At 39.1% G+C, this 19,192-nt stretch overlaps 1 protein-coding gene across 1 annotated transcript in view; it reads left to right on the plus strand.

The window, feature by feature from the left end:
* top3a (DNA topoisomerase III alpha) overlaps window positions 1–17,389 on the plus strand; it is a 43,351-nt gene extending 25,962 nt beyond the window's left edge. The window contains exons 10-19 of the mRNA XM_043711628.2: window positions 870–952; window positions 1,578–1,785; window positions 2,639–2,824; window positions 3,376–3,505; window positions 5,011–5,124; window positions 9,067–9,232; window positions 10,038–10,181; window positions 11,154–11,276; window positions 11,368–12,026; window positions 12,452–17,389. Coding sequence (XP_043567563.2) covers window positions 870–952; window positions 1,578–1,785; window positions 2,639–2,824; window positions 3,376–3,505; window positions 5,011–5,124; window positions 9,067–9,232; window positions 10,038–10,181; window positions 11,154–11,276; window positions 11,368–12,026; window positions 12,452–12,576 — 1,938 coding nt within the window. The 3' untranslated portion in view covers window positions 12,577–17,389. The remainder of the gene's footprint in view (window positions 1–869; window positions 953–1,577; window positions 1,786–2,638; window positions 2,825–3,375; window positions 3,506–5,010; window positions 5,125–9,066; window positions 9,233–10,037; window positions 10,182–11,153; window positions 11,277–11,367; window positions 12,027–12,451) is intronic.
* Window positions 17,390–19,192: the final 1,803 nt, after the last annotated feature.

Genomic DNA, 19,192 nt, shown 5'->3' on the forward strand with positions numbered 1-19,192 from the left:
TAAAATTCTTCAGGGACTTGACAGAGTAGTTTGGCAGGGTGGTTGTTTCCCTTGTGCTGGGTCTATGATCAGAGGGCATGATCTCAAAGTAAAGAGTCACCCACTTAAAACAGGCATGTGGAGGAATTTCTTCTCTGAGAGCGGTGAATCTGCGAAATTCTTGACTGCGGAGAGCTATCATGGCTAGGTCAATAAGTATATTCAAGATTGAGAGATTTTTAATCAGTAAAGGAATCCAGGGTTCTGGAGAAAAGGCAGGAAAGTGCATTTAAAGATGCTCAGATCAGCCATGATCTTATGAAATGGTAGAGTAGACCCAATGGATCAAATTATCTATACCTCTGACATCTTCAGTCTTATAGTATCTGAAAAATTAAATAATGGCTTTGAATTGAATTTGAATTAGCTTGATTGTTATGTGTACTCAAATAAGTACAGTGAAAAGTTTATAAATAACCACTTACAGCACCATTGTGGGTATAAAGTACTAGATACAGCTTCTTCAGTAATAAGATTAATTACACAGCACTGTCTTAGGTCAAAGAAATTAAGAAAAAAAGTTACATTGGTCAGAAAAACAAGAAGCAAAGTTAAAAAGACAAACAACACATAGTTGCCGTGATTGTAAAGACTGGCACAACACATGATAGGCAGGAAATGTGTGTTTTAAAACATTGATTCTGTGTATCTTCTTCATCTCCTTTTAAATGTATCTTCAGTTAACTTTGCTAGTCCTTCTAGTCTTAATGCTTCACCGTTATCATTGCTGCTATGAAACATTTGGTGGCCCTTAATGCAGGATTGGTTGTTCTTGAATGACCTCCGTAATTTGAATTTTTAAAAAGTACATATTCTCTTTTACAAAACAGGAATTGGAGAAATTGGTTTCAAGAAAACTGAAAATCAATGCAAAGGAGACAATGAGGATAGCAGAGAAGCTCTATACACAAGGGTGAGGCTTGGTGTTCTGTTGCATGCGAGCTGTTTTCAGCATATATATTTTACTGTATCAGAAATGATTAAACCTTTATAAGGTATTAGGGAACCTCCTGCATTCTCAATTCTATTCTCAATCCCTTGCGTAAGCCTTGTTATACACCTCACCCAACCTTTTTAAGATCTTTGAATTGTTTCTTACATTGTCTTTGGTAATATTTTCTCATTCTGCTACATTGCTTGGTATCTGCTTCTGCTGAAACACTTTAAGCCACTCATTGTGTTGAATCTGCTGTATAAATATGAATTTTGTGAGTATTTTCATGAGATATGGGAAGGGAGTCTAAATTTTATGTTCATGGACTTTATATTTGTTTCTGCTGAGAGCTACCAAGGTGTGAATGGTGGGTGAAGACTAGGTCAGGTTTAGCTTTGCTGTCCTTACCAATATAATTATATTGTTTTCAGAGACTTCCTGATCAGGTTCATGCTAAAAATGAATGGTTTGGATGAGATACGAAGGATTGCTGCCAACCTATCTTTGACACAAAAGGCTTTAAAGTTTGACAATTCTTGTGATCTAGAAGACCTCGCTCAGTTTGCAAGTACATTACACTGCTCCTCATTTCTGTTTTGTGCAGATACATCAGCTACCCTCGCACGGAAACCAACATTTTCCCCAAAGATCTGAACCTTTCTGCATTGGTGCAACAGCAAACCGTGGACCCAAACTGGGGGGCATTTGCTCAGGGAATTTTGGACAGAGGTGGGCCAACACCGCGAAATGGAAACAAGTCAGACCAGGCCCATCCACCTATCCATCCGACGAAATACACTAATAATCTGCAGGTAATTACACTGTTTTGTAATTTGCACTATTAACAGTGCACATTTCATCTATTCTGTTAACCGATGAAGCCAGCTTGGAAAACCTTCTTTGCAAATAACTATAAATGGTGAAAACTTCAATTTTTATCAAATTAAAAATCTGTTTAACAAGTTTTATAATGGGAAAGGTGATATGGGCCATGGAGGTTTGAGGGGGAAAATTGGGAGAGGTATTCCCAAATTTTGCTCACACTATTGAGTCAATAGCAGTGTGACTACTTCCAGCTTCTATAGAGAGAGATTACAGCTGGAATGTAATTACATACTATTCAGAAACACAGGCAACAGACAGCACTAGTATTGCCAATTTGGAAAATGCAACTCTTTCTTTCAGGGTGGAGAATCACCTGCTATCATAGTTGCTGAGACAGCAAAAATCATGCAGCAAAATGAGCCAGTGATTGAATAGCAACTCAATGCTATGGAGTAGGGTGTGACTTGTGGGGTTGGCAGAGGACTGAACTGTGGCCCTGGAGTGGAAGGAAGGCTGAGCTGTGGCTGTGGCATTGGGAAGGGTTAGCTGTGGCCCATAGGGTGGAGGGTGGGTTGAGCTGCAGCCAATAAAGTAGGAGGAGTGCTAAACTATAGCTTGTGGGCTGAACGGGCATAAATGGCTCAACTGGTACCTGTAAGGTTGGGGGAGGACTGAGCTGTGAGACATCTGGGGCCAGGGAGGAGCAGTTCTAAAATTGACAAAAGCTGTGATCTTTAATTTCAGTGATACAAATTTAAGATCAATTACATTTTGAATATCATGACTAAATCATTTCTTTTCACATATTTAGATCTTATAAATATTTCCCTTTATTTTTAGGGAACCGAGCAACGTATTTATGAGTTTATTGTGCGTCATTTTCTGGCATGCTGCTCCCAGGATGCACAGGGACAGGAAACCACAGTCGAGATAGACATTGCAGGAGAGCTCTTTGCTGGTCATGGTTTAATGATTATTGCACGGAATTATCTGGAGGTTTATCCATATGACAAATGGAACGCTAAGGTATTATGTGTAAACCAAAGTTAAAATCATTATTCTTTTGTTTTCCTGCCCCAATCTGATCTCAGCAAGAATGGTTTATCGTATAGCGGGTTGGGGTAAATAGCTATAATTTCATTAGAAACCGGATCAAACTTATAAAACTTGGTTAGCCAATTGAGCAAATCAGTAGCAAGAGTTAAATTATTTGCAGAGATTGCAATTAGCTTCCAAATTGCTGGATTTGGGTGGTGTTTCTACTGCTGCTCTGGTTAGACATTTTGTAACGTTCAGCTGATAAATCTGTTGGACCTAGTATAGATCAGTGACTCAGTGTGCCAATTGGTGACAGGACTGTACCTAACTTAGAATTTGTTTGCTGTAAAAAAAAAACTACTGAACCCACTCAAGGCTCACCCGCAGAAGGAGAGAAGGGTAGGTGAAAAAAGTAATAAAAGCCTCGAATGATCCCAGAGTTTATCCTGATCCTCAGTCAAAGGATATCAGGAGGATTGGGAAAAATAAATGACTGTTCAGGAGTTTGTGTCTTAAAACTGATGAGATCTTTGTTCCAGGTTATGCCTGTGTATGAGAGAGGCAAGAAGTTCCAACCCACCACTATTGAGATGGTTGATGGAGAGACAAGTCCACCTCAGTTGCTAACTGAAGCTGATCTTATTGCTCTGATGGAAAAGCATGGCATAGGTTAGTCTGAAGCCCAAGATTCCTTTTGTTAAGTTGCCTCCCATTGCTTTTTGGCTGAAGGCACTGTGTGGTGTGATACCAAATCATGTTAACACAAATCTTGGATTTGATGCACAGTCTTTTCATAATTAGAGAGTAGCCACAATAGGGAGGGACTGTTAAGTAATTTCTGCTTCCAGTTGCTCTTGCTGGGATTGGTTTATGGGGACATCTGGTGAGGACACTTTTCAGGGTTTGAATGCGACACTCTTATCTCACCGTTAATGTTTAATTTTTTCCCCCTGTTTTTCTAGAATGGGTTTTGGTTTAATTGTGTTAAATGCTGTGAAGTTTGATTCCATTCACAAAGGTCAAATCCAGAGAGTGGTATAAGCCAAGTGCAGGGATCAGAAATTCCAAATGCTTTTGTCACTTTAGGTGCGTCCTCTCGTTCCTAATTCACGCTGTTGAGCACAATTTAGAGCTGTTAACCCATTCATGCCAGAAGGATGTTTATTTAGAGTGTCAACAGGGACCTCAGCTGAACAAGTCCAACCAAAAGGGTTTTTGCAGTTGAGGTGGTAACTAATCCGAAATAACAGATCTGAAGTCAGAAGTCAACCTTTCCCTCTTTATTTCTAGAAACATAGTCTTTGGCTGACTTACGATTGTACTGACGTGGGAATACATTTGACCTGTATGTAATAGACTAGTGCGAGTCAGTTTACAGATTGCTAATTTGTAAACTAAGTTTGGTCCACAAAAGAGAACTCTTTTTCTAATATTTGAGGAGGCATAAAAAATGGAGGCAGCATAGTGGTTCACATTGCTGCCTCACTGCACCAGGGTCCCAGGTTCGATTCTGGCCTTGGGCGACTGCCTATGTGGAGTTTGCACATTCTCCCCCTGTCTGCGTGGGTTTTTTCTGGGTGCTACGGTTTCCTCCCACAGTCCAAAGATGTGCAGGTCAGGTGAATTGGCCATGCTAAATTGCCCATCGTGTTAGGTGCATTAGTCAAAGGGAAATGGATCTAGATATGTTACTCTTTGGAGGATCGGTGTGGACTTGTTGGGCCAAAGGGCCTGTTTCCACACTAAAGGGAATCTAATCTAAGATAATCTAATATTTTGTACTGACCACTTATTTATGCATTTTATGCAAATTAAACAAATCTGTTGGAGAATGGTTGGCCTGTGTTATGACTGATTTTCAGTTTTCCTCCTGAAAAAAGAGGAGAGTGCATGTGACAATGTGTGCATGTGGTTAGTGTCAGCACATGTAAGAAAAAGGTTATTACAGTTCCTGTGTTTTTTAAAATTAATTATTGAGCCATAAAGTTGCACTTTGGTTCATAAAGATTATGGGATCTACTTACAAGATGACCAGTAACATTGAACCAACAAAATATCCAATTCAGACTCATTGTGGTGTTCTATTCTGTAAAGATGTTTGTTATCACAGACTGTGTTCAAACATTGTGCATTTGTTTCTATTGCCACTGATATGTATATTTGTTTCCTTCCAGGAACTGATGCTACTCATGCAGAACATATTGAAACTATCAAATCCCGAATGTACGTGGGCTTGACAGCTGATCAGAGATTTCTCCCAGGAGAATTAGGCATGGGCCTCGTAGAAGGTAGCACAAAGTTCTGAAAATAAGCAGTTTAATTAACGGAGCATTTTTATTTTCTGAATTCATTTTTTCAACGATTCTTAAGTTTTGAATTGACTATAAATCTAGTTTCTTCACTCTGTAACCTCTTACCAGATTACCTATTGTGATGTTAGCTCACATGTATCATTTGCTTGGTAGCATACTACTTCAGTATTGATTGGAAAAAGGGACATGTTGAAGCTTTTTGTCTTGTACTTATTAGGACAGAATCTCAGGAATACTAAAAGGGAACAATAATATCTCCTGATTGTTTGGCAAGTGGACTGCACCAAGTTGTGATGAATAAATAAAGCTTCTAGTGAGCTAGGCAGCCTGATTTTTAATGTTACATTGGTTGTTAGTGTAAGCTGCATATATTCATATGCAGTGGACAAGTGTGGCACTGGAAAAGCACAGCAGGTCAGGCAGCATCCGACAGCAGGAGAGTCCTGCTCCTCGGATGCTGCCTGACCTGCTGTGCTTTTCCAGCGCCACACTTGTCGACTCTGATCTCCAGCATCTGCAGTCCTCACTTTATCATATGCAGACCTCTGTTGTTTGCAAACAAAAAAAAGTAGATATTGTGCCTTTTTGAACTAAACATCAGCCTGGGAGGCAACTGTTCCCTGGTGCATTCCCCACCGCAATACCCAAACCAATCCTAGGTGAGTCGCCTGGTGTGAATTTAACCACAAGTTTGGGGACTAACTGTTCTTTGATATGTTAGCGATGATCTTTACTAATCAGAGTGTAATAGAACCCACTTGTAGCCATTTTCATATATGTATATAAGACAAGAAACTTGATTGGTTCAGGTTGACTCTGCATGTGCTGCACAGTGTTGTGATCTTATCAAGACCGACATCACATTTGGCAATAAAGTTGTGATTGTGGATGTTGCTAGCCAAACAAATTTGGGTTATATAAGCTTCCCACAAGCCAGTAGAGAAATTGAGTTTTCTTTTCCTGAGAATTAGTTTTAAAAATCCAGTTTTTGTGGAAAGGTTGTTTGTACATGTAGGTAGAATGGTCTTTAAAAGGTGGCTGCTGTACAAAATATTAGGACTGGAAAAGTACAGAGGTGATTCAAGTCTTTCAATGCATATGTGGACTGTCTTGAGATGTTTTTCACTGCTAATAATATCCAGGATGCTTCTGATAATCCAGTTGTTAATCAGGCAGTGAGTGAAAGGAACAAGGTGACATTCTGACTGAAGCAGGCCCAGAAGAATCTGAAATGCACAGGTATTTGCTTGAACCTTCTAAACGAAATGACCAACAGCTGCCAGACATTTTGAGTGAACTTGAGCAGCAGTCAAGCCACTGGAGATTGCAGAAAGCTTATCATTTTGGAAGATGGATCAGTTACCCAATGAGAGATTAGAGAGTTTGTCATGGCTTTGAAAAAGCTCTCCATTCATCATAATTTTGAAGAATTTCAGGAGAGTATCAGAGGACCGATTTTGTGTGCGGTTTAAGAAGTGAAGCATTCACAATAGATTGCTGACATTGCTAAACTGAACTTTCAACATAGCTTGGTAAACAGCATTTTGTGTGAAAATGGTGGAACATAAGTTAACAATAGCTAGTCATTTGTTGAAGTACCTAAGCTGAAGCTGAGTAAGCGGAAGGTGACAACAAAGGAAGTTACAAAGTCCTGTTATTTGTGCTTAGGCCAACATTGGAAACAGTATTGTCCACTTGTGAAAGCAGAATGCTACAGCTACAAGAAGTCGTGCCATCTCGCCAAGGCAGGTTGAGAGAGGTACGTGGAGAAAACACTAACAGAAAGAAATGATGGTCACTAAATGGCTGTTGAACAGCAGCAATTTAATACTGGATGAGGTGAGATACAAACAATAAAAAGCATCAGGGTGCCCAATGAAAAATTCACAGAACCTCATAATTTAAGTATCATTGGATGGAGTTGCAGACCAGTTGAGCTTCATTCATTGTGATTTCTGAATTGAAATTCTGAAAAGCTAGAGTCAGCAAAAGTTTGAGAAATCATACAAAGAATTAAGAAGATGGGGAGAGTGGAAATCCCAGTAAAGGGAAGGGTGGTGGCTCCAGTCACCTGCAAGAGAAAGTAGTCCTTGTGAAATTATCATTGTGATGATTCAAAGGAAAGGAACTAGCTAACAATGCTGAAGTTAAACTGGAATGTGATTTTCACAAACTCCCAATATGACTTCATGATTTTCAAGTATTCAATGAATTTGGTCACCCAGTTCCAGAATATAAATCCAATATCAGGTAGAGGGACACCTGATTAGTTTACTGCAGACCTTGTTCAGTGTCCTATGCTCAGGGAGAAAGTAAAGCAAGAGCTGAAAAGGCTGAAAACAGGAAATATTAATATAGAAGTTGAAAAGGGTTATTCCCATTCTGATTTTACTAAGGCAAATGGTTCTGTAAGATTATGTGGGGATTAAACATAGCTGTAAGTTGGGTGCTAGAATGTAATCCACCCAATATTTTGCCAAAATTTAAGGATCTGACCATTGATGTAGGAGCAAAAGTTGGCTATTTGGCCCATTGAGTCTGCTCTGCCAGTCAATGAAATAATGGCTGATCTGATAATCCTAAACTTTACTTTTCATATCTTTTCCCCATAACCCTTAATTTCCTTACTGATATAAAAGATCGTGTTTGCTGACATCTGCAGCTGTGTGCACTTACGCATGTGGATTAATCCAGAAATGTGTATGCACATGGTACTAGGCACAACACCATCATATATTGTGCATTCACATTGAAGTTTACATGCTTTTGAAATGGGGCTCAGTGGCACAGAGTTTAAAGGTGGGGACAATGAGTGGGGCAAAAAGAGAATCTAAGGGTGGTGAAAGAGTTGACGAGGAGAAGGGAATCTGGATGGAGGGAGAATGAGGTGGCGGGGAACAGGGAATTTGGATGGGTGGGGGGCAAGAGTGAATTGGCGAGGTGAAGGGAGAGACCCCTCTCTCCCAGGTCTCTTTCCCACCTTCCGCCCTGTCTCCTTGGTCTCCTCCAACCCGTTTTGGTTCCAATGTATTAATGCATTGGTACCCTCTATGAACTTTCTATATGTCAGAGTAAATAGTGTATTTTGAATTGACTCTCTACTTGCTACATTTTGTTTAAGTCTGTCCTGAAAGATCTTAAGCTTTCATACAGAATCCATTTGCAAACTAATCAGCACTCTCTTCTAGTGCAGTACAAATTATTCTTCTCTTTGAAATTTGATATTCTTGTGTTTCTGTCCTGATGAATGCAAGGTAAACATTTTTGACAGAATGTCTGTTTTCACCACACTAAAATGAATTCGTCAATTAAACTGTATGAATAATAATTGAGTGAGAGAAGAGGAAACAGGTCAACTTTTTTTCATGTTACAAGAGGTGCCCTCACCAGTTTAGAACTAAACCCACGAACAAATACATAAACAATGCCACACAGATGCAGGGATGTGAGAATATGGAACTCACTGTCCCAGGCAATCACAGATGATGAATCAAGTCAGGTGTTTAAACGAGAGAGGTATTTGTTAAAGAGGAAGGTATTTACAGAAATGGCAACAGGCCAGTGAACTAGGATGAGGAAAATTACTGCCATAATAAAGAAAATTGTGTAGTGACTGTTACCTGGGATGATAGGGGGCTTAGGGAGAAAAATCTCTTTAAGCTTTCTGTGTGTAAGCTTGAGAGGTAAGGAAAATGTTAAGTCCCAAATCAGGCCACCTGCACTTGCAAACCTATCTACCTTCCCATCCCCATGTAATGGGTGCTGGGTGTAATGGATTTGACCAGTTGGAGGACCAGTGGGATAAGCTCATATATGCAGATATTTCAGCTTAATCATGCACAATAATGCAGATATTTTTATCTTATTGTATCAAGCTATAAGTGTCTGGAGTGTTGACTGTTTGTGCTTCTGCTGCAGGGTACGATTCCATGGGATATGAGATGTCAAAGCCAGATCTACGAGCTGAGCTTGAGGCAGATCTGAAGCTGGTTTGCGAGGGCAAGAAGGACAAGTTCAGTGTGCTTCATCAACAAGTTCAGAAATATAAGCAGGTGTTCATTGAGGCTGTGACAAAAGCCAAAAAGTAAGTATGTTTCAGTTACTCATTCTTGGGACGTGGTTGATAAGAGCATGATTGTCATTTATTTATCTGCACCTTTATTTAATTCATTTGTGATATAGGCATCACTTGTGATATGGGCTAGGCTGACACTTATTGCCTGTAGTTAATTGCTTAAAGGCCAGTTAAAAGTCAGTCACATTGCTGTGGGTCTGGAGTCACATGTAGGCCAGACTGAGTGAGGATGGCAGATTTCCTTCCCTGAAGTGCATTAATGACCCAAATGGAATTTTATGACAGTTGACTGGTTATATGGTCACTCTTATGTAAGCTTTTAATTTCAGATTTCTATGAATTCATATTTCACCATCTTCCATTGTGGGATTCAAATCCATGTCCCCTGACCATTGTTGTGGGGTTCTGGATTCCTAGCCCAGAAACCTTACCACAACAGCACTACCTAGTTGTTCTGTAACCTTTAGGTTCAACTGTATGTTACTTGGCTACTTTGGAGCAGTTAAGAGTTGACAAGTTGATGCCATGTATAGGCCCAGATCAGAAAAGGATGACAGGTTACCTACCTTAAGAGATGCTAGAGAACTAGTTTATTACATGATAGATTTAGCGTCAGCTAATTTTTTTTCTAATTTTTTTTCTAAATTCTAATCACTGAATTAATTTCTCACCTGCCCAGATAGAACTTGTACTTGAATTGATCAAGTTGTTGGTCCAGGCTACTGAGGACAGTACAAACTTTTGGAGCATTTTATTTTGAGCTACGTTACACTGAAGTAAATACACTTAACTACTTAGTGACATGTTTTGTTAGGCTGGATGAGGCTCTATCCCATTACTTCGGGGAGGTGACTGAAGTGACACAGTCTGAGGAGTTCCTGATGGAAATTTCAGAACCTGTTCGAAAATGTCCTCAGTGTGGGAGAGATATGGTTCTCAAATCAAAGAAAGGTGGAGGGTAAGTATGTCATTTTGCACAGGAATAGGAGAAGGCCAATAAGCCTCTAGAGGCTGTTCTGCCAAGAAGTTAGATTATTGCCAAGCTGTACCTTAACTCCATTTGCCTGTCTTTACCGCACATCTCTTGATGCTCTTACCCATCAAAAATTCTTCTCTCCCCCCAATTCCACTTGCTTCATGTTACTTTAGTGCCCTGCTGCTGATATTGGCTGACATTGTCTCTCCAGTCAAATGTTTACTCACTTTTAGCCTAATTAGTTAGCAGTATATGCAATATGATATATTTCAATGAGTTCACCACTTGTTTAAGAAAGAAAAATCAAGGAATTCAAATTCTCTTATTTGGATTGCCACAGTCTACCATAAGATTAAAATGTTCCACGTTTGCACAATGCTGTGGCATTAATTCTTTGTTCTATTCCCCCTGTCATCTATTCCTTCTGTTCTCAATCTGTTGTGCCAAAGAATGTAATCATGCAGCTAATTCTTTCTTGCTGTTCAGTAGAACCACTTTCACTGGCAAAACCAGTCAAATCTCCATCAGCATATGAATCTACCCTGGTAAACAGGACTACGCATTTCCACTGTGAAACTTTCCTATTGTGTTTATTTATGGGCTCAAATCAATTAATACCTCTACTTCTTGGAATTTGTTTTACAAATTTCTCTGCACTTCTCTGTTAACATGCAATCAAGCTTTGGTCACTGGTAGAAAAACTTTCTTGTGTGACTTGGTCCCACATTTTGTGTGTTGCTCCCATTAAAATTCTTGGGATATTTTAAAGGCAGAAATAGAATATATGTTATTACTCTGCTGCCAGGATGGACCAAAATTATTTTTAAAATTCCTTTTTCCATTTGTGGAGGTAGTTAACCAGCTTTTTTGGTCATCCTTTCTTGCCTTTGTGATATTGGTGATTAGTTGCGCACGTGTTATTGTGCAACTGTGTTTCATTCTTGTTCACTGCAGGTATTACCTTTCATGTACGGGGTACCCAAATTGCAAGTCTGCAGTCTGGTTTCCTGATTCTGTTCTGGGGGTCAGCAGAGATGAGAGCATATGTCCCACGTGTAAACCACACCCTATTCACAGGTAAGAACTATATCAGCAAAATGTTAAACCCCCCCAACAACTGTTCTTATTTTGAGAAAACATAAACATTTCATTTATTCTAAACTTCTAGGTTAAAGTTTAAGTTCAAACGAGGTAGCGTGCCTCCGCTGGTCCCCTTGGAATTTGTTGGTTGTATTGGAGGATGTGATGAAATGCTGAGAGAGATCTTGGACCTGAGGTATTTACGGGGAGCATCACAATCAAACAATCAAATTGTCAACCATGTACCACAGAGAAGGTCAGAGAACAGATCGTTCCGGGATCACAGGAGTACCCAGCCAAAACCTCAGGAAGTGGCTTTCAAGCCAATGTCCAGGGTTGTCCCTTCAAATATGGGATCTGACAATAATGCAGTTGTGTGCAATTGTGGCCAGGATGCACTTCTACTGACTGTTCGGAAAGAGGGACCGAACCAGGGGCGGAGGTTTTATAAATGTAATGTTGGCAGTTGCAACTTTTTCCTGTGGGCTGACCAGGATGCAAGTGACACAGGTTGTGGAGGATCAGTTAGTAGAGGGAGTTCAGCCTCTGGTGCAGGGAGCTTTCGTCAATTTGGGAGCAACGGAGCTTCAGGTGGAAGGGAAGCAATGTGCACTTGCAATCAACCAGCAGTGACACGCACAGTGCAGAAAGATGGACCTAACAAGGGTCGGACATTTCACACCTGCGCCAAACCCAGAGACCAGCAGTGTGGCTTCTTCCTGTGGGCTGATGAGAATGTTCCACCAGGTATGTGACTACAGTTAGTCTCATTCTAAATTTTGTCATTGATCACCCTGTCCACTGCAGATCAAGTTGCAACTCTATAATTTTCAGGGATCCAATGGTGTAGGGCATAATTTGTGATTTAATGTGGATAATGTTTATACATGAGGGAAATGTTGAGTTGTTTGGAAGTGTAAAAGATTTATAAATCTAGAGTAAATAAGATTTTGTCTTCGTGCTGATGTGCTAAACCCTGGCTATGATTTGGCCAAGGAGAACTGAGAATACTAAATGAAGCCACCCATTAGATACCTAGAAACAATTGTTTAGCTTGCAGTGAATGGAGTGAATTACTACTGCTTCCTGCAATGATTTTACATCACTCACAGGAGAGATCATTCAGTGTGTTCAAAGTTTCCAATTTAACGTGTTATTTCTGATTATCTCAGGGATGACAAATAAACGGAGTGATGGAAACTCCTCCAGAAATGGTCCAACCGCGAAAAAGCCACGAACATGTGGGCTGTGCCACCAACCAGGACATACAAGGACTAAGTGCCCCCAAAACCGCTGATTCTCCCCCAACACTGATGTTTGGTAATGAACTGGAAAATACTGGCTACAGAGAAAGCTGCTGCTTCACTGGTCTCTAACCTTTATGACCAAAACCAGCTGAAACCATGTGAACAGCTCTACTTGAGTGCTGGCAGCACATGAAGAGTGTCCTCCTGGATTCACTAATACAGAACTTGGAATGGTACCTGTTGATAAGCTGCTGAAGTACAGCTACATTGCTAGTCTGGGAGATGAATTTGCAGTGTGAGGTGATTGTGAACTTTGTGGGCCTCATTTGTGTATTGTTCTGGGTGCCCAGTTGAAGAATCTGAAAACAATATGGACCCCATTATAAAATCCAGTAATCAAAAGTTTCCTCCATTTGTGTATTTCATTCCTAAAAATGATGATAAATCAGATAATTCTGGAGATGATACATTTTACATTTTTGAGAATGGGAGTTGGATATTTGAAGGATAGTGGATGAACTGAGATTGAAGGAGAACAACATATTTTTTCAGATGCCCTTTTGTCTGAATTCTAACGGATATTGCTGCTCAGGAGATAAGGATTCTATTTCAGCTTTTCATGTTAAGATAGGTTAATGTTTGTCATATTTCAGAGTTACCTGTCACTTGCAGTTCCAATTCAAAATGTTCATATCTTAGTTGGAATCAATCATCAGGAAATATCACCCATAGAATTAAATAGCTTTGTTTCTGAAACAGGTTGTTTGCATTAGTACATTGCTGTACTAGCTGCTCTGAGTTCCTTATCTCATTAGAGGCAGCCTTACTGATTTTAGTGTGGTGCCTATATGAAACTCACCTTCCGTATTCCTGTGATTTGTGGGAAAAGAAATGACTAAGAGTCTAGCTTTCTGGGCTTCATTTGTGGTTGAGAAGAGTGTTTCTGCTTTACAACTTTGGGATTCAGTTCTTATGGATGCAGGGTTCACTGTTGAAGTTCAGATTTATTGGATACAGATCTACAGTAAAGCACTGGGGGACTTGCAAACCGAAATAGTTCTCTGATGGGTGCAAGTCTGTTACTGTAGACTAGGGCATAGTGCACACAGGTAAGTTTCATTGGATAATACTTGCCGATAGCACTTGTGGGTGCAGCTTTGTTCGTGACAATCTGTCATATCGAAACATGCTGTCATGTTTTCCTCTCTGTTAATTGAGTGATAATACTCCCCTGGTTCTGCTTAGTGTTTATTCTTATTCTGTATTTCTGCAATGCTCACTTTGTTAGGTTTCTTCCTCTGTTCACATGTAGCTGTTTCTCTGCAGACATGGCCATTACGAGATGTGACTGGCTCTTCAGGGTTTTGACTTGGGTCTTAAGCTCTCTGTGATGAGCTCTGAATATTAACACATGACAATTATTATCATCATGCAAGAACTTGCAGCTGTCACTTAAACATGAGATATGTTCAATTATAAAGCAGGTAGCAGACAGCATAGCTGGAAGCAAATAGAACCTCTAGAATAAATTAAAATATTGAAAATTGGTTATATTTTAATACTAAAATATTGTGTACTCTGGTATTATTTTAAAAATGCTAATATTATAGATGAAGTTTCTTTTCCAAAGAAGTTGGTTTGTTTTCTTGACATTTGATGTGAAAGCGTGATGTCCAGGGAATGTAATTGTTAAACTATCTGTCTCTTGTATGTTTATTATATAGATTCCTCCCAGAGTAGAACATTTTGCTAAGGACATGAAGCCAATTTGTAATTCATTGTCATAGTATCAGCTTTCTCAACTTTACAGAAGAACAGATAAGACCATTTAGCTCCTTGAACCCATTTTACCTTTTGATGAGATTATGGTTAATGTCTATGTTAACTATTTACTCATCTTCTATATTGCCAGTTTCAGCTGCACATGTGATGCTGCATAGACTGTCCATTGCATAGTTCCCACCAATCTTCACTCAGACTGACAGCATTTTAGTATATAGGCATTTTTAATTATATTGGAAGAATAATTGGCAAAGCAGCATTCCACTAGTACATTACCTTAAATTGTTTTAAAATAGTGTTTTGATTCTTTACATAAGCCTATTGAGGTAAATTTTGAAGCTAACCAAATCAAAACAGGTAAGCATCTTGCAGTAATCAAAACACTTCTCTGATATTAAATAACATTCAGTCTTTAGTTCTTACACTAAGTAGAAATTGAACCTTTTTTTGGCCATTTATTTATAATTGCATTATTAATGTTCAACATAATTGCAACAGATTTGCCCTATTATGGATTTGGTCTTTGATAATTTAATACAGATCAGTCACGATCAAACTGAATGATGGAGTTTGATGGGGCTGGGTCTGTCCTGGTGCTCCCATGATTTTGTCTGAGCAAACACAAACCTGTTGTCATCAATTTTGTTTCTTTTGACATTTGAATTTAAGTTTTATGGGTTACTGGTTGTTCTGTCACTGAGTGGTATGTCTGGCAAACTTTGAACATTGTGTTCTGTTCTTGCATCATGCTATCTGAATATGTGATGACAAGTGTTTGTTTGTTCTCTTACTAGGAGAATACAGATTTAATTCTGGTTTAAGACCTTCCCTGTCAGTATTTTTGCGTATGTGTTCTGTTCATACATTATATGTCAAAACTGGAGAATTTGTGAGCTAGCGAGGGCAGGAGCACTGTCAGAAGGGACTGTCCACGAGCCAGTTCTGGATTATCTATTTAGGCTGAGGTTGGTTAATTAACTGTACTCATCAAAGTCTTACCCCATGATACAACTAAAAAAGTGGAGGAGGAGCAGGATATTGGGAACATAATCCTGACAGACATAAATCACCATTCCTTGATTGCTGCTGGGTAACTGTCCTGGTATTTTCTCCCTAATACCGTGAGCATACGTTACAGCATGGACTGTTGTGGGTCAAAGAGAAGGCCTACTGCTACCTTAAGCCAAATTAGGTTTAGCAGTAAATATCAATGTTGTTTGTTACTTTCCAACATTCTGAGAACAAAATTAAAATAATTTGCACCAAGGGCCAGAAACATAATTAATTCCAATTACAGCTTATTGATGAATCATTGATTGATATTAATTGTGCACTTAAATAGTGGCTGCTAAGTATGGTAATTGGTAATTATGATGACATTAGTTTGCCCAGGTGTTATAAAAACAAACTTAATAAAAATAACCATTTTTTAAAAAGGAAATTAAAATTATTGTTTTCTGTGCCGACAATTCACCTTTGTACATTTGTGAATAATTTGTGTAACTGGTTTATCTTCTGCGAACTTTCAAAAGAACAATTATTTTGTATGGATGTTTATCAACCATCCAGCATAGACCTCCTGAGCTTGTTCATTATTAATTCACAAGATGTTGATTATATAGCAACAGATTTCTTTTTCCTCATTTAAAGTATCTGATTTTCTGTTGTAACGGAACTGTCTCTTTAAAGCTAGATTATGATTATAAAAATGTAGTCACTGACAAGAATGTTGCTTGGACAAAGTGTATGAAATATGTGTTTGTTTTATTGTGAAATAGTTGAGATTTTAAAAGAATCTCTTTGTGTCTTGTCCAATACAAACTTCTCTTAGTTATAAAGAACACCCCTCATCTATTATCAATGTTAAACAAACTATCCCCTATAGCACTGGAAAGTAACAAACATTTGATTACTCCATAAATAAGTTATCTTTTAATTTGCGAGCACACATTCTTTCTCCAGAAGTAGCAGCAACAGTTTCAAATGCAAAAGGCACTGTCATTGATCTATTCCAGATGACTGATGTAGATTATATTGTCCTTATCAAAACATGTTGGAAGACGTAGCATTCGATTGCTGGGTGGAACATTCGTTTGATCACTATCTAGTTAGCGCAAGAGGAAACGGCTGAGTGATGATGAGAAATATTAAAATTGATCTGTGATAGCCAACTAGTTATATCTAACTTTCTCAAGTTAAATAAGTTGTGGTAAATTGGTTAAATGACAAGTATCACAGAACTATGCACTATCATGAAACATATCTTTATAAAGGCAAAATTTTATATGTGAGCTGAATAAATATACTGTGACTGAGAGGAATGATCTTGTGAATGAGATAGAGCAATAGAATATTTCACTTCTTCAGCTTGGTTTTCTCATTCATTCATGAATCTCCATAATCACCTTGCTGCAGACTGGGCATTGTGATAATGATTTAGTGCAACTTAATGAGTCACTAGGAAATTTTCAGAGCACAGTTTAAAGTGAGCCACAATGCAATAGTTTTGGAGTCACATTGGAAAGACCAGGTAATAGCTGCCAATTTCCTTCCCTAAAGTGCATAAGTAAATCAAATGGATTTTTCGATAATCATGGTCTTAGTGAAGTTTTATTTCAAATTTTTAACAGCTGCTGTGATTTGAATTTAAGCTTTGGATCATTAGTCTAAACCTCTAGATGATCAGTCCAGTCACATAACGACTGTGTGGCCATTTATTCGCAATTAGTGGTTTATTGAATGTTTTGTGCAATGTTAAATTATCCTCGACTTGCTGTCTCTGGTTGTTGATAATTGGTTTCTATACGCTCAAGAGTATGGTGCTGGAAAAGCACAGCAGGTCAAGCAGCATCCAAGGAGCAGAGAATCAACATTTCAGACATAAGCCCTGATGAAGGTCTGTGCCTGACCTACTGTGCTTTTCCAGCACCACGCTCTCGACTCTGATCTCCAGCATCCGCAGTCCTCATTTTCTACTTCTATACACTCAAGCCTGATGTCCTCCATTCTATCACGAGTCATCATCATTTAATTATGAAGAATGGAGATAAAATTCCCTCTGCTTGTATGAGTTTTCTCCCTCCTGAAATGACACAGGTTAATCTCCAATTCCATTGAATCCTGTAGGCTTTCTGCTGCCAGGTCTTGTGAGAACCTGGACAGTGAAAGAATTATTTTGACTGTGGAGGATATCTTAGAATTATTCAGTGCAATTGAAGCTTATTGGTCACTATGTCCACGTCAAGCTCTTCAGTTGAGCTTTTAGTTCAGATATCCTGATCAAGATCAGAAACTCTAATTCATACACTGATTGGATTAAAAGTTACCCAGTTACCTTTATATATTTTCTGCACTGGAAACTCCTGACAGGGGTCTTGTGTTATGAGCTTGTCCAGAAATGCATAAATCCAACAACACAGGAGCCCTTGTATAAATCATGCCCATTTTGCATCAATGTGTCATGAATGTCAAGTGATTGGGTTGTTCAGCAGGACAGCCTGTCACTTTGACATCTCTTGTAAAAAGGGATGTAAGTGTAGAGTTAAGGTGGATGAGAAGTGTGTCACAGACGTGAGATGCCAATAGGTGGAGTACCAGAGCTGAAGGGGTGAATTAGTAAGGGTTAAAGCTTCAGCCAAATTGTTAAGGAAGCTAGAACTAATGAAGAGGTATCCAGGCTGTCAAAGTAAATAGTTATCAAAGGCCTCAGGTGAAGAACAAATAATACTTGGTGAGACATGGAAAACAAAGATAATATGGGACACATGGACACTGAATATGGTAATTGTAATATTAGATTAGATTAATGCATGCTATAATCTGTATAAAGCTTGAAGGAGTTCTTTAATTTAGTGCAAATTTTGACCCTGTGTTAAAGCTACTGTCCATGTGTGCATGAAATAAATAATAGACAACTCCACAACAGATAACCATCAATTTGTCAAGTATCTCTACAACCAAGGTGCCAAGAATGAGTGCATAAGTCATGTCAGGAGAGTGGCCCATGGTGTTGGTTTGGGTAGCAGAATGTCTCATCAGGCCAAGGTCTAGTCATGGGTACAGTTGGTTCTGCTATAACTAGTGTTTCTTCAACACAAATTGGCTATCATGCGATTGAAGAATTTAGACCATTATTGGTAGAACGTGAAGTTTCCGTATCGATATTAGCTTTAACACAATTCTCGTCCTATTGGCTTAAATGGTGCTGCTGTTATGTGGGATCGCACAGGATCAGAATTATTGTGTTGTATCAGAACAGACTGTAAGGGGGTTTTGAGAAGATTTGTAGCTCTGGTTGAGGTTCTGCAGTTCTGCATGTAAGTTTGCTCACTGAGCTAAAAGGTTCATTTTCATTCATTGAAAACGAATCTTCTAGCTGAGCAAGCAAACTTACATCCAAGACTGTAAGGGGTTTGCGTTCCAACAAGTGGGAGGGGTTGTTGAGTCAATGGTAGAGAGAATGTTGGTTCAGGCAAGAGGGAGTATTATCTTGGGTTGGGGTCCAATTGGAGGTGAGCTATGTCAAGTCTGAGCGGGATAGATCAGCCAGCAGAGATGAGGAAATGTGGTCAGGTTAGGCAGATGGTTGTCAGGGATTCAATTGTGGGGGAGAATTATCTGTTTAATAGTCATCCACGATTTAGAGTAGATTGTTAGTCCTCTTAAGTTTTTTATGGATAATTATTAGGCTGAACTGAGTTACAACCCAGTAAAGTTTCTGACTTTAAGGGGCTTTTTGTTTGAGGATTCCAGTATGAGGGAATTGCCAATCATAATTTTCAATTACCTAGGCAATTCCGATGAAATTTGCTGCGTGGGGATTCTGCATAGTGCCAACAGGCACGTCCTGTCTGCTGTAAGGATTTTTGTGCTTTTTAAAATTGT

The sequence above is a fragment of the Chiloscyllium plagiosum genome, unplaced genomic scaffold (assembly GCF_037043375.1).
Source record: "Chiloscyllium plagiosum isolate Xiang-an unplaced genomic scaffold, Cpla_swu_hap1 HiC_scaffold_20, whole genome shotgun sequence".
Taxonomy (NCBI): domain Eukaryota; kingdom Metazoa; phylum Chordata; class Chondrichthyes; order Orectolobiformes; family Hemiscylliidae; genus Chiloscyllium; species Chiloscyllium plagiosum.